This window comes from Tympanuchus pallidicinctus, unplaced genomic scaffold, assembly GCF_026119805.1.
Source record: "Tympanuchus pallidicinctus isolate F22 unplaced genomic scaffold, pur_lepc_1.0 scaffold7, whole genome shotgun sequence".
Taxonomy (NCBI): Eukaryota; Metazoa; Chordata; class Aves; order Galliformes; family Phasianidae; genus Tympanuchus; species Tympanuchus pallidicinctus.
Genome location: NW_026294791.1, coordinates 28742420 through 28758157, shown reverse-complemented (window position 1 = coordinate 28758157; position 15738 = coordinate 28742420). Strand labels below are relative to the sequence as shown.

General features: G+C 39.7%; 1 protein-coding gene across 3 annotated transcripts in view; it reads right to left on the bottom strand.

The window, feature by feature from the left end:
- Positions 1–15738, bottom strand: part of TPR (translocated promoter region, nuclear basket protein) — a 44740-nt gene that overhangs the window by 8472 nt on the left and 20530 nt on the right. For 2 of the 3 annotated variants that reach the window (XM_052665659.1, XM_052665660.1), the window contains exons 27-41: positions 15487–15634; positions 14968–15105; positions 14157–14288; positions 13184–13314; positions 12648–12858; positions 12172–12318; positions 11811–12009; positions 10426–10631; positions 9661–9722; positions 8476–8684; positions 7905–8177; positions 6974–7122; positions 6039–6122; positions 4099–4299; positions 2607–2738 (exon numbers count right to left, since the gene is read on the bottom strand). In XM_052665659.1, the coding sequence (XP_052521619.1) occupies positions 2607–2738; positions 4099–4299; positions 6039–6122; positions 6974–7122; positions 7905–8177; positions 8476–8684; positions 9661–9722; positions 10426–10631; positions 11811–12009; positions 12172–12318; positions 12648–12858; positions 13184–13314; positions 14157–14288; positions 14968–15105; positions 15487–15634 (2422 nt within the window). The remainder of the gene's footprint in view (positions 1–2606; positions 2739–4098; positions 4300–6038; positions 6123–6973; positions 7123–7904; positions 8178–8475; positions 8685–9660; positions 9723–10425; positions 10632–11810; positions 12010–12171; positions 12319–12647; positions 12859–13183; positions 13315–14156; positions 14289–14967; positions 15106–15486; positions 15635–15738) is intronic. The other variant, XM_052665661.1, reaches the window with a different exon arrangement.

The window sequence follows — 15738 nt, the reverse complement described above, 5'->3', positions numbered from 1 at the left end:
ACCACCTCCCTGGGCAGCCCATTCCAGTGCCTGACCACCCTTTCTGAGAAGTAGTATTTCCTAACATCCAGCCTAAATCTCCCCTGGTGCAGCTTGAAGCCATTCCCTCTAGTTCTATCACCAGTCACATGAGAGAAGAGGCTGAACCCCAGCTCACTACAACCTCCCTTCAGGAAGTTGTAGAGAGCAATGAGTTCTCCCCTGAGCCTCCTCTTCTCCAGGCTGAACATTCCCAGCTCCTTCAGCCGCTCCTCATCAGCCCTGTGCTCCAGACCCCTCACCAGCTTTGTTGCCCTCCTTTGAACCCGCTCCAGGGCCTCAATGTCTTTCTTGCACTGAGGGGCCCAAAACTGGACACAGTACTCGAGGTGCGGCCTCACCAGAGCTGAGTACAGGGGACAATCACTTCCCTGTCTCTGCTGGCAACACCGTTTCTGATGCAAGCCAGGATGCCATTGGGCTTCTTGGCCACCTGGGCACACTGCTGGCTCATATTCAGCCGAGCATCAATCAAACCCTCAGGTGCATTTCCTCTACAGAGTCTTCCAGCCACTCTGCCCCAGGCCTGTAGCGTTGCCTGGGGTTGTTGTGGCCATAGTGCAGGACTCAACACTTGGTTTTGTTGAACCTCACCCCACTGGCTTCAGCCCAGCATTCCAGTCTGTCCAGCTCCCTCTGTAGGGCCTCGCTACCTCCTGGCAGATCAACACTTCCAGCCAGCTTGGTGTCATCTGCAAAGTTACTGATGGTACACTCAATGCCCTCAATAAAGTCAAATGTCATCAATAAAGATATTGAAGAGGACAGGCCCCAGCACCAACCACTGGGGAACACTGCTCATGACAGGTCTCCAGCTGCATTTAGTTCCATTCACCATCATTCCCTGGGCCTGGCTCTACAGCCAGTTCCTTATCCAGCCTAGAGTGGATCTGTCCAAGCCACGGGCTGTCAGCTTCCGCAGGAGAATGCTGTGGGAGACTACATCAACAGCCTTTCCCTCGTCTACCAGATGGGTCACTGTTCACAGAAGGAGATTAGGTTGGTCAAGCAGCACCTGCCCTTTGTGAACCCATGCTGCTAGGTCTGATCCCCCAGTTGTCCAGCACGTGCCACATGATCTCCCTCAAGGCAATATGCTCCACAACCTTCCCTGGCACAGGAGTCAAGCTAACAGGCCTGTAGTTCCCTGGATCCTCCTTACAACCCTTCTTGTAGATGGGAGTCATATTGGCAAGCCCTGGTCTTCTGGGACCTCACCAGTCAACAAAGAGCGCTGATAGATAATAGCAAGTGGCTCAGCTGTCACCTGCGCCAGTTTCCTCAGCACTCTAGGGTGAATCCCATCCAGCCCCAGGGACTTGTCCAGCTGGAGTAGTAGGTTTCCGCATCCTCCTGAATCACAGGGGGCTCAGTCTGCTCCCCAGCCAAGACTACCAGGTCAGAGAGTGTAGTATCCTGAGGATAACTGGTCTGACCCCTTTAAAGACAGATGAAAGAAATGCGTTCAGAACCTCTGCCTTCTCCTTATCCTCAGTGCTCACATTCTCAGCCTTATCCAGTAAAAAATGAAGATTCTCCTGAGTCCTCTGCTTACCGTTGATGTATTTGTAAAAGGGTTTCTTGTTCCTTTTTATCTCAGCAGCCAGGTTGAGTTCAAGCTGGGCTTTTGCTTGCCTCTCTGATTTGCTCTCTACATACCTTAACAACTTCTCTGTACTCTTTCTGAGTCGCCCAGTCTTTCTTCCACAGGAGGTAGATTCTCTTTTTCTCCCGGAGCCTCAAGAATAGCTCCCTGTTCATCCACGCCGGTCTTCTTCCGCACCAGTTCTTTTTGCGGCTCAAGGGAACAGCCAGCTCCTGCACCTTTAAGACTTCCTTCTTGAAGAGCGACCAGCCATCTTGGAGTCCTTTACTCTCTAAGACTGAATCTCAGTGGACTCCCCCTACTAGCCTTCTCAACAATTCAAAGTCCGCCCTCTGGAAGTTGAAGGTAGCAGTTTTGCTGCTGCTCCTCCTCCTGGCTCCACCAAGAATCGAGAACTCTATCATTTCATGGTCACTCTGTCCAAGACAGCCCCCAACCTCCACATCTCCCACCAGACTTTCTCTGTCTGTGAACAGCAGGTCTAGTGGGGCAGCTCTTCTCTTGGGCTCTCTCACCAGCTGCATCAAAAAATTATCCTCCATACACTCCAGAAACCTCCTAGACTAAATGTACACAACTATGTTAATGTACATAACTATGTTTAACTATGTTAAAAATTCTGCATATCTGCAGACACAAATGTGAATGCCATAGCCATCACCACTTAATGACAATGAAATACCTGGCATTTGAAGAAACTGCCTTATTAACTTTGCATCCATAGTAATTGATGCTGTGTCTTATATTTTCCATTTTCATTCAGTTCCTTTATATATTCAAAGCTGACCTTTTCTTGTGAAAAGACCAGTTCTAACAGAAATCACTGTCATCTACTATACAGCCTCAATTTTCTGGGAGAAATTCACACTAAGATTTTCAAATATTCAAATATTTACAGTTGCATTACAATGCCAATTTATTCCAAGTACTTTAACAAACTATAAAAAAGCGCAAATCTCACCTCAGCATCATCTGCTTCATATCCATCATTACCATCAGCACTACCAGTTCCTTCATTACTGTCATCACCTTCGTCTCCCATCCCTGTGTCTTCATCATCATCTTCATCTTCCTCTTCCTCATCTTCATAATCCTGTGATAGTACCATAAAAACATCTTACAGAAATGCTGAAACAGTAGGAATTCTTCACATGGTAAAGTGGTAAACTTCACTTGCTTCACGTACAGAGAAGCAAGTGTGAAGATTTGTGTGAAGATGTGATGCGAAGATTTTCAGCATTTACCATTGGTAGACTGGTTGTATGTATTTTCCGACAACTGGCGGGATGCCAGACATCCACCAGCTGCTCTCATTCCCTCTCTTCAACAGGACAGATGGACAAAATAAAATGGAAAAATTTGAGGAGCAAGATAAAGATTGAGAGATGGCTTACCATCTACAGCCACGGGCAAAACAGAATAAACTTGGGAGAGAAAAAAAGAGTCTTGGTGAGAAGAGTACTATAAGCAATATGTCGTGATGGACAGTTATAGACTCTACAGGACACACAAGTAGGGCAGGCGACAAAGAGAGGCAGCACTGTATGAAAAGGAATGGCTGGACTGTAAAGCACTTCAAGCTGGGGACAACAGGGTTGAGAGTTTCCAGCCCCGATTAGAGGAAAAAACAATAAAGCAGATATTGTACGAGTCTACTACAGTTCACCGCGTCAGGATGACAATACTGATGCATTATTCTATAAGGAATTAAAGGAAATCTCTAATTAGTTGCCCTTGTCTTTACAGGTTACTTCAACTTCCCGAATGTTAACCAAGTCTTCCATGAACAAGTCCAGGAAATTCCTGAAGCACACTGAAGATAATTTGTGATAGATTGACTAAGAGAGCTGACTTGGAAAGTATCCTCCTTGATCTGTTCTTTGTGAGCAGAGATGGACTTGTGGGTGAAGAGATACTCTGTGACTGTCTTGGCCACTGTGCACATGAATTTTTTCTGATACAATAAAAACTAGCAGTAAAGCTACTATCTTGGATGTTGCGGCAGCAGACCGTAGACAGCTCAAGAAACTGGTTAGTAAGATCCTCTGGAAATCTGCTTTTGAAGCCACTGAGGTCCATAACCATTTTGTTACTTTTCAAGAGCCATTTTTTTAAGAAAATATGAACAGACAACTCCAATTTGACACAAGTGGAACAAAGGCTGCACAGGGCTTGCTTGGCTAAACAAAGATTTCCTTCTGGAACTCAGAGCCATCGTAGAGTTCTAAAACTTAAAAAACAAAACAAAAAACCCCAAAACAACAGGTGAAATTATCAAGAGTCTTTAAAACATTAAACATCCAGGCAACAGAAACAGAGACAACACTTACACACACACAAAAAAAGATATTTTTGATTAAAATAGTTGTGCAAGATTAGCTTTGCAGTTGATCAAAGACAGAAAAGGTAAGTAAAGTAATTCCTAAATAGAATTAATTCCTCAGTATACATACTTCCTGTTCGCCTTCATTTTCATCATCATCATCATCTTCATCATCACTGTCGATCACAATGACATCGTCTCTCTTGGACTGACCATCCTGAGATGAAGTAGTATTTTGCTGATCTGACTGAAGAGGCCCAAGATCTATTGGGATAGACTGAGAAGTTTCTTCATTATCCTCCATGGGAGCATACTCTCCCTGTGTAACACCCTGTAGAAGATAAGAGTAAATTACAATAGGAAATGAAATGCAGCATATGTATCCTTTAAAGTGCTCATCTCGAAAGCACCCACTGCACTTCTAGGAGTTCCCTGCTTTCACTTCTAAGCTCAATAAAACAGAAGACCTGTTGAACAACACAAGTATTTCGATCTACGCTTCCAACTCTGATTTGAGATGGGGGACTATTACTACGCGCTCTGTGTTCATATAGGATGTATTCAAAAACACAGCCATAAAAAGCTGCCATCCGAATGTTCAACCTTCTATTTCAGATAACCAAGAAGCCATCATCAACACCTGCACAGTAAGTGAATACGGGTGTGTGGAACACTGCTGACAGCTGAGGCAGCACTCCACTAACTCCCTGAGCAGCCTAAGGACATTGCAGTTAATGGCAGTGCACAACACTGTAGATAATCAGATGAGAAACAGATCGATACTTGCAAGAGAAACACTGCTTATCACTTCATTAAGAACCAACAAAATAGGAGAAAACAAGACAATGCTAGAGATTGTGATGCCACTGAATACAAACAACTAGGAGTCTCTTCAGGATCAAGAAATAACAATCTCTCTTCTGAAAAATGAAATCTGAGTTACTATTTTACTAGATTTCTTTCAGTCTGTATGAAAAGTTATGAAATTTGCATGACAGTCGGACAGAGTCATCATGTTCTCTTCACATTCAGTACAAATGTCAGATTCAGTATAAACATTTTGAATATACAAGTATGATTGAAAGTACTCAAGAGAAAGTATTGAAAGTATTGAAAGTATTTCAAGAGAAATAAAATGTTTCAGGGAGAAAACTCTCACGAAACTTAAATTAGGACTCTACTGGATATATTTTATAGCACTCAAGTTTTCTGGCTCAGGTTAGATAACTAGGTTCTGTTATTTACCAAGCAATGTGTCACTGTAATGCAAATAGGTGGTGTTCAGCAGCAGAATTTAAATAATCACACTGAGTAGTAGTATTAAATTTTAAGAATACATGGCACAGATAGAAAGCACACAGCTAGCATTTATTGGTAAACACCTATCATGTCTTCTAAATAAATAAAGGATATGAGGGAAAATGCCTGACTAAAGAGTACTTACCACTGCTTAAACAAAATAGATTTCACAACTCTAGATGGGACTATGCTAAGTTAGAGAACTACCATGACTTGTGCTTGTTTCTAAAGACAAAGAAGATTAAATATCTGCTTTTCACTTATATTTAGCATTCCTAACACAGCTGTAACATGCATTTTACAGAACTAGCACAAAAGCAACTTCTTTTCCTTTGTTTATGATACCATGATCCAAGGACATGTCAAATATTTCTTTAAAACTAAAGCCAGATAGCAAAGAAGTAAATGAAGAAATGTAAATTCCACATCTGTTTTTATACTGTGATACATTTAACCTCTATGTCTCAGCTTCACTACACAGCCCTGGGGCTAAAGATACCAGGATTTCTAAAATGTCATATTAAATTGTAAAGACTCATTAACATTCTCACTGTTACTTATATAGGTGCACGTAGAGTGCAATTAAAAAAATCAGTATCTATTCTTAAAGATAGCAAGTTTCAACTTCAAATGGTTATTACTGTTTACAACTGACATTCTGTAGGATCTGATTTGAGAGCCCTCTTTCAAAAGTGTTGTATGACATAATAGTAAAAAAGAAAAAGTTTTTTTTCTTAAACTACGATTTTTTTTCTTTTCAAATATACTTACTTCTCCAATGGAGTCCTGTGAGTCTTGATTGTATGTCTGAGCTTCTACTTCACCATCAGTGCTTTCTTCTGCTGTCACTTCCTCCTGAAACATCATATACCTTTCTTAAGACATATCGTTAATCCTGAAAGTTTGATTCTCTAGCATATTAGACTTCTTTTCTATTCCTTCTTTTCCCACAAAGATTATGGATAACATTTTTTCTCCTTTTGCTACTATTCCTTAGCTTTGTTTTTATCTAGCACCTCCGATTTCTCTGTCCTGAAATACCATCTTCTCATTCTGGTTCACTGGCCTGACTCTCTTCAGTGTTCCTAGATCTACATAAAACTAAACAAAATCCTCAGTTTCCTATTCAGTCCCTATCCTCTCAGCTAATTAAGTGATAATCTCATTACAATCTTGTCCTTCTATGTTATGCACCACTCCTATCCTGCACAGCTAATGAAGTGTCTGTATTCCTTAACATTTTTCATAAATTGTCTGCTGTGAGGAGTCTCAAGCTCACTCTATTTTCTCAGGATATCCTGGTTCCCTCACACCAACATTTCATGTGCATCGTCTCGATGTTTTTCAACAAAGCACTTCGTTTTTGCTTTTCTGGCATCTCCTCAAGCACGCCATTTTCTTCCACAATCAGTGTAGATAATGATCTTTCAGACCACATCTAAAAATATTTTAACTTCTTCCTCTTCTGTGCTAGGCTATGGCTCTCTCTCTCCCCACCCACACTCCAGTTCACTATGATTTGTGCTAGCCATTGTAGCTGGGACAACATCTGCCTTTTAAAACATCCAAACTTGCTTCTTCTCTGATAGATTAAAGACTCATGCTTAAAATTAACTGACTTAACTCCGAAGTAATATACTTCCTCTTCCCATTAAAAATCAACCAAAGCAGCAATGTACCAGCAGCATTTTTATGTTCTTACAAACCTCAGGTCCAACCCTCTGTATGCTCCTCAGTTTCTTTGGAAGAGGTACATCCACTGTTTCCTCTGAAATCTGGTCTGAGTTTTCCACAGTGTTATCTTCCTCTTCCTCTCGTGGACGTTTAGACAGTGAAGAACTTGGGGTAGCTGAAACTTAGAAAAAACTCTCAGTTATTTGGAGGAGAACTATAAACGTACAAAACAGAAAACTGGAAGGTTAGGTGTTTTACTCTGTAAAACCAACTCTTCTGCTCTGAATAACAGAACTGGAACTGTGTTTTGCTGTCTTCTAGGACAAGAAAACATAAGTACGCTGGGTTACAAATCTTATGTTCTTGGATCCATATTCTCTAACTGGACTCCAATGTAAGATTCCCAGGGTTACAACTAAAATACTTTTTTACCACATCATTGCTTCTGAAAAGTGCACCTAAGAACTAACAGAATATGTACTGAAAAACAAAAAAACTGTTTGCAAAAGTGTTTTTTGGGAAATAAACTGAGTTCCATACTATGTGTGGCAAACAGATGTAAATGCACTACACAGAGTAGTTTCAGTGTTTTTCTCTATATCTTGAATTCCAACTTAAGTATTTTACTCGTGAATCCTAAAATTAACTTTGTTCCAAATCTATTATGGAAACAGGAGCAAAAAAGTTTAATGTATTAAACCCCAAGACTGCTATGGATAGATACACATGAGTTTTAATCCCTATTTAAGGAATGTCCTGACAATTGCATTTCAGGGGTAGCTCTCCTGAAGGTTTATGAAAGTTTATGAAAGAAGTCCACTCAAAGAGATTTTGTAGAACATGCAATATAATAAGGGAAAGAAAAAAAAAAGTATATGCCTTGGCTGAAATTAGACCTGGTTTGACAATGGAGCTACTTCAAAGGAACTGTTCAAGAAGGTAGGCCAATAAATTGAAACCAACCTGTGCCAAACACTGCTGTAGAAGTGGATGGCCTCTCTATTTGAGAGCTCTGTACAACTTCTACAATGGTAGGGGATGGCTCCTGATTAGCAGGCTCGATTTGAGGATGACTTTGCTGAGTGGGCTGCACAAAAGCAGTTGCTTGAGTCTGCTGCTGAACAGTCAAGATAGGCTGAGAGAGAGATGTTTGAACATTTGGACTGGTGGAACGCACAGATCCACTAGTGCTTCCAAAGACAGGAACATGCTCCACAGGTCCTTCTGACTGCATAGCTGAAAGGCAAACAGTAGTACATTCAACTGTCATCATATAATCAAATGAGGTTCACATTTCTCAATATCAGAACATCCTGAATATGCAGATGAAATGTTTCTCAGATTCAGTTAACACTGCTTCTATCTATGCTCAGATGAGGAACTGAGAACTGTGTGGCAACAAAAGTGTTCACAAGAGAGCAGTATTTAAAGAGACACGGTATCAATGAAAGTACCTCAAACATCTAGTGAGACTTCAAGGAAAAAATACAGACCTTATAGCTGATGTAGATCCCAGCTCTACTAAAATGCTCACCTTCCTGAGTCTCCACTTGTGTTGTAGGCATAACTGTGGCTGTTGGAGTAGTGGTAGGATTAGTGACTGTAGCAGGAGTAACCATTGGACGAATACTAGCTCTTGGAGTAGATTTATTCCCAGCTATAGCAGCAGCAGTCACTTTACTTGGAGTTGACACAACAGGTGTTGGCTTAATATTTGCTGTTGGTGGATCTGAAGTGCTAGCACTGAAAAAGAGAGTATTGGATTCATCATGGTATCACAGAAAGCAAAATTTTTAAAATATTGAATTTAAATATATTATCATATTCTGAAATATTCATTCTTGAAGATTTTGAAAACCTGACAAGGACATAACAATTTGTCTTCCAAAATTTGCTTAATTTTTAATGATAAATAAAGGAAAAAACAAACAAACAGGCCAACAATTCCATCAGTAACATTCTGTCCAGCTTAGAGGACTGACAGGTTTCTTCACTAACAATCTGTGAGCAACCTGTAAGCAGATCAAAAGGACAAGCACAGCTAATAATGTTAGCTGCACTGGTATTTTTGTTAAGGTGAGTAATGCAGTTTATATTAAAACTAATTGGTTCACTAAATACAGAACAATATAATTTCTTGACTGACATGAGGATCAGTCAAATTTACAAGGTATTTTTGAAGACCAGAGTCTTAGTTTAAATGTATGATATAATAAAAATTAAAAGAGATTCAGTTCACTAAACTTAGTAAAAAGATAATATTATGCATTTTGGAGCTTGGCTGCTGTTCCATTCGACAATTTTATCTGCTAGTTACCATCAACTTATTCCATTTCTCACGTCTGAGCTCCTTGCACAAGAAACTTTCCCCATCTCACCCTCCACTGTTACAAATAGGTTAAAGGTAATAACCAAAATTGAACAACTTTATGAATGTTCAAGTATTTTTGAAGAATTTTCAGACCTAGTGTTTTGCATGTATCTTGTTCCTGGTAGTTATATGACAAATCTGGAAAGCTTTATTGATTAATGATTAAATGGGTCTAAGAAAACAGGAAGAACATATGCCAATCAGTATTTTACAGCTGCTTAAGAAAACTTGGAAAAAGCCAATTGTTTTCTGAAAAAAAAAAAAACCACCAAAAAAAAACCCCACACAACTTAAATGAAGATAAAAACAGCAGAAACTCTGCAGAAAACCCCAAGCCCTGTAACTCACATTCCTCTTTCACCTGAAGCTGGAGTAGACTTGAGTGAAATTTGCCTCTGCTGCTCTGGAACCTATAAAGTAGGAAACAAAAGCATTGTGACATATAAATACAAAACAGAGCAGGCAACTAGGTAGAATACTTCAGCAGACAAATCTTTTCATTAACAATTGTTTTTAAGAACATCTTTGTTAGTGTGCCTAATCAGACTCCATGATTAATCAAAAGTTCTCTCAAAAAAATCACAGCAGTCATACCAAGTATGTAAACTAATTCAGTAATTTCTCAAGACTATTCAGATATTTTTTGAAGCTGTTGAAATATAAAACACTGCCAAAAATAGCTGAACATATGTATGAAAATATAAAAATCAAAAGCATAGTGAAAACAATTTATCAGCTAATTCACCGTGATCAAGATAACCGCATGCTTGCCAGCGTTGGGTATTATGACACTGGCAAGAAACAAGTTTTAAATTAAGTTCTGAATCCTTACTAAAGCCAGCCTGCATATCTCCAAAACCACTAGTCTGGGGCTAATGGAACTTGAGTAGTGCTGTTTGCTAGGTTCACTGCTATTTATTTATAAGAAGAATTTTCATCTACTGTTTAGTATTAGATAAACCAGCCTTCACCTAAAGTTCTCCCATATGAATACATTAAAAAAACAAGCCAAACTGTACAACAGAGCTAGGGCTGAAAGCTGCTGTAGTTCAGTACGAGACACATAAAAAAGGCTAACCTGTTCTCATGCAGCCATATAGACAGATTCTGTACCTTATTTGTAGATTCTGCTGGCTCATCTCGCTGCTCATGGTGTCGCTCTTGCTGCTCTCTAAGCTCTCTTTCCAGGCGGCAGATTCGACCTTCATACTGTGACTTGAGTGCACTCATCCGTACTTCCAGTTCAGTCTTCTGCTCTTCTAATGAATTGCTCTTCTGCTTCCACTCTTCATTTTCTTTAGTTAGCTGTTCTTTTGTACCTAATTTAATAGGAAAGGATCCAGTTTTGCTACTGTAAAACTGCATACTAGGTCGCTGCATGCTGAATGCCCATCTGATTTTATAAGATGACTGAATAATTTTGAAATCCTAAATATGTTAAGCTTTAGGAGTTCTTCAAGACAATTTTAACTTCTGCATATCATTCATTTAATTGCAATTAAATAAAAAAATTGAATATAAAAATATATCCAATAAATAAATAAGCAGTCATAGGAGGACAAGATATTTTCAGCAAGTACTTGCACCATCATTCCTCTCAATATCTATTTAAAATAGAAGAAGTGGCATATACATTTCCCCTGTATTCAGCACTGGTGAGGCCGCACCTTGAGTACTGTGTCCAGTTTTGGGCCCCTCACTGCAAGAAAGACATTGAGGCCCTGGAACGTGTTCAAAGGAGGGCAACAAAGCTGGTGAGGGGTCTGGAACACAGGCCATATGAGGAGAGGCTGAAGGAGCTGGGAATGTTCAGCCTGGAGAAGAGGAGGCTCAGGGGAGACCTCATTGCTCTCTGTAACTTCCTGAAGGGAGGTTGTAGTGAGCTGGGGGTCGGCCTCTTCTCTCGTGTCATTAGTGATAGGACCAGAGGGAATGGTTTCAAGCTACGGCAGGGGAGATTCAGGCTGGACATCAGGAAGTATTACTTCTCAGAAAGGGTGGTCAGGCACTGGAACGGACTGCCCAGGGAGGTGGTGGAGTCACCGACCCTGGGGGTGTTCAAGGAAAGGCTGGATGTTGTGTTGAGGGACATGGTTTAGTAGGAGCTATTGGGAATAGGTGAACGGTTGGACTGGGTGATCTTTTAGGTCTTTTCCAACCTTGGTGATTCTATGATTCTATGATATTTTGCACCCTTACATTCTGAGGAGGCAAGGGGAAAATTACTGAAGTCTTTAGGAGAGTCAATCTGCTGTAATCAACAAGACCATAAAAAAATTGGTTGGCCAAAATTAGACAAATTTTGATTCCCCAGATGTACAGTAGTTATGTACCTGCACCATCTCCTTAAGGAACTAAATTTTCTCAATCTTAGAACAATTTTAAGACATCTAATGTAGAAAATACCGTTAAGAATACTGTCTGAATACTTCCCCAGAGGAATACTCAAAAACCCAAATGGAAGACACCTTAAGAACAGGAAAAAAAATTAATAATACCAGCTAATTGCGCAATTTTCTGCTTGGCTGCGAGAAAGGTTTTCCTAGTTTTCTCTTCCTTCTCAGAGATTTGTTGCCTAAGCTGCTCCTCCTGTGTAGTCTTCTCTTGCAGATCTTGACGAAAACGAGCAAGCTCTGACTGTAGCTGTGATACCTGATCCTGAAGATTTCTAGCTTCAGTTTCCTTTTCTGTTATAGTCTATAAAAAGATTGGCCACAATGAGCTATTTGAGAAAACTATGTTTCTGTGTGTACACACATTTATGCGCAAATGCACACAGACCACCACCATCATGGTCTTCACAGTTATTTATTTGAGACTCCAGAAAAATTCCTCTGAAATTGTTTGCTCTGTTCTTACCTTTTGTAAATTTTCAACCTGATTCTCCAAAGTCTTTGTCTTCACTTCAGACTGACTGAGAGAGTCTTTCAGTTCTTGTACTTCCTGGACAGAAACTTGTTCTTCTTGTTGCTCTACTAAAGACTGAGTTGTTGCTTCGGCAACCATCTGAAATATGTCAAGTGGTATCAGGCTGAATGATGCTGTCCAGTTAGAACACATTCACTTTCACAAGTTGCAGTTGCATGCAAAGCAATAATTTTAAAAGTTCTGGGTAGAACACAGGCATTCTAATGAACTCCAGTGTTGTGTTAACAACATAGCAAAGTATTAAATGATATAGAACTCATTTTCTGAGTTAGCATAACTATGTAATTTTCTGCTTTTCCCTTTGCAAGTAAGTGCTCGTGTTACAGCAAAGGGAATGTATAATCCAGCTAATGACCTTTACATGAAAACACACAACTGAATTTCTTTGTAAACAAAATCATATCTACCTTATCATGCTGTGCTTTCAGCTCCTCATACTGAGTCTTGTATCTGCGCCCAATTTTCTTGACCTGTGTTATAGTTTTCACTTTTTCCTGTATATCAGCTACCTTAACATCTAGTTCTTTCTGCAAAGTTTCCTTCTCTGTTCTTATTTTGGCTACTTCATCCTTCAAGTTCTGAAGAAGATTCTGGCTTGTAGTCAAGGATGCATTAGTTCTAAATAGCAAGAAAGAAAAAGGAGATGCAAGTGAGAAGTCTGAAATAATATACTGCAATATCACTCATTTATGCAATACTGTAGGCACCATCCACAGTAAATCGTATTCTCTAGGATTTTACAGTACAAATGTTTAGTGCTTTTTAGAGCTTCTTTAGCTATGAGACATCTTCCAAAACAATTCTTATTTTATTTGTATGTTATCAGGCTACATCAATAACACCAAAAGTTTAATAATTACATGGAAATAGTGAAGAAGTTACATTTCCATATGCAATTTTATTATAAACATTAAGCTTTTTTACTGATTGACTTTTACAATACCTGGCTATTTCAGCTTTAAGCCTGCCTGTTTCTTCACTCATTTGTTGTATACGCTTGGTATTTGCCTCCTTTTCTGAAAGTAGCTTCCGATATTCTTCAAGATCTGTGTCCTTCTGCTGACTCAACAAATGCTGAAAGGTTGACAAAACAGTCTGCGTTTTCACAAGATGATTAAACAGACACATTCAGGCTATCTTTTTAAACAGAGTTACTGTTTTGTGAGCTCTGCAGAGAAGGACCTGGATGTCCTGGTTGATAACAGGCTGGCGATGAGACAGCAGTGTGCTCTCACAGTCAAGAAGGCTACCCCTCTCCCTCTACTCTGTCCTGGTGAAGCTACATCTGGAGGACTGCATCCAGCTCTGGACTTCAAAACTAAGGGTTTGAAACAGACAAGGAACTTCTAGAGAGTCAAGTGGTGGGTCACAGAGACGAGGAGGGGCTTGGAGTATCGCCCATACAAGTAAAGGCTGAGAGATCTCAGACTGCCAACTTGGAGAAGGGATCACTATTTAAAAATACCTAAAATGTGGGAGTCAAGTAGATGAAGCCAGGCACTTTTAAGCGGTGCACAGCAACAGAACAAGTGGCAATGGGCACAAACTGGAACATAGGAAGAGTCCTCCCAGAGAGGTTGTGGAGACTCCTTCTCTGGAGACATTAAAGACCTTCCTGGATGGTTTCCTGTAAAACCTACTGAAGCAAACCTGCTTTTGCTGGGGCAGCTGGACTCGATGATCCCTACCAAACCCTATGATTCTGTCATTCTGTGTTTTGATTTAGTCTGCCTATGAATTAGAACAGCCTACCTATAAAACATTGCTTATGCAGATTTAAATTTAAATACATTTCCTTTTTTTCTGTCACTTAAATTACATAGTTTTGTGTGGGTTTTTTTGTTTTAAAAAATGTTTTGGAACTTTTTTCCTCTTCTTTCTCTTCCAAAATGCTTCTTAAAATGTACATTTCCCACCTGTGTTCGGGTTTTCCAGCGTTTGACATCTTCTTCCAAAAGCTTTTTCTCTGCCTGCAACATTCCACTCTTCTCACTCAGTTCAGCATTAGACTCCTGTAGAGGTAGAATGTCTGCCTCAAGCTTGCGTACCTGAAAATCACAATTGGAGATTAAACTGAATGAGACTCAAGAAAATGGAATATGGTAGGCTTTGTTTAATGACTACAAGAAAGACAGAGACAGCAAAAAGACTGTAGAAAAAAAACAAAACATCCCCAAGAAAGTCATGATAAAGCTTTTTTTCCCCAACTCTGCCTCTCAGTAGCCAGCTGGAGGCAGGAAAAGTAACAGAAAGCAAGAGTAGACTATGATCCTACCGGAAAAACAACTATAGTTATAGCTTCACAATCTCAAAACCATTACTTTGTCCTTTGCTGTAAGAAATGAATCACTGTGTATTAGAAGTCAAGCAAAACTACACTGGATTCTATTAAAGCAATGCGTAGGTAGAACTGGGAAGAGATATCTATACATTTTGTTTTTACATTCTCAATAAAATTGTGGCCTACTTTGCATGTATTTTTGTGCCATTATCTGCTGATAATATCCTTGTTACAACATCAGTGATAAATGCTGATTTTCAGTAAGGAAAACTGAACTTGTGACTCTGCAATATTCTAAGAGCAATGTCACCTTAAATCCAAAATGGAACATCTCCTCATACAAGTTTGATGTAAAAGAATACTCACAATTTAAGTAATTAACAGTATATCCAGATGTTAACTCACCAAGTTGAATGCCTGCAAACATACGTGAGACCAGTACTAACCTTTGCTTGCATTTGCTGCAGCTCCTGTTCTAGCCTCTCTTTCTCTTCTCTTAGCATCTTGTTGGTTTCTATAAGTACATTCATGGTTTCTGTCTTCTTCATTAATTCTTCATGTTGTGCAATGGTTTTTGCTGTTACCTTTTAAAAATATTTAACTCATTTGTTTTGCTTGTACACATATCCATACTGACTGAGACTAGGCATAATGCTAACTTATGTAACTACTGTGGAAATTCATTATCTCACACAGACATTCAAAACAAATAAATATCACTGAAGAAAAAAAGAGTTTGGGAAAAAACAGATAAAGGATCTTTATTTTCCCCACTTACGTGCTTTTGGTATTGCCAGGATTGACAGGATCCAGGACAAAACTCTCCGTTTGGCTAGATACCAACCTCAATACAGAAGGTTCTGATTCTTCCAAAATTCTTGAGCACAAGCAGCAATGAGAAAAAGCAGAACACAGAGAGCAACCCTCTACTTACTGACATCATAAACATTAATACTGAATCATACCTGCACCTTCTCTCTCTCTGCATTGAGACTGTCTTGCACTTCCTGGAGCTCTCTTTCCAGATGCTCCACTCTCTGACGAAAACGCAAACTTTCCACCTGGGCCACCTCAAATCTAGTTTCTGCAATCTCCTTTTCTCGACGTATAAATCTGCGCAAGACAAACAAGGCATCATGTCAATGAAAACATGAAGCAAGGCATTTTAAATAGAAGCATCCTCTATCTAAAGAAGTAAGAGTATAGAAATTGATCCA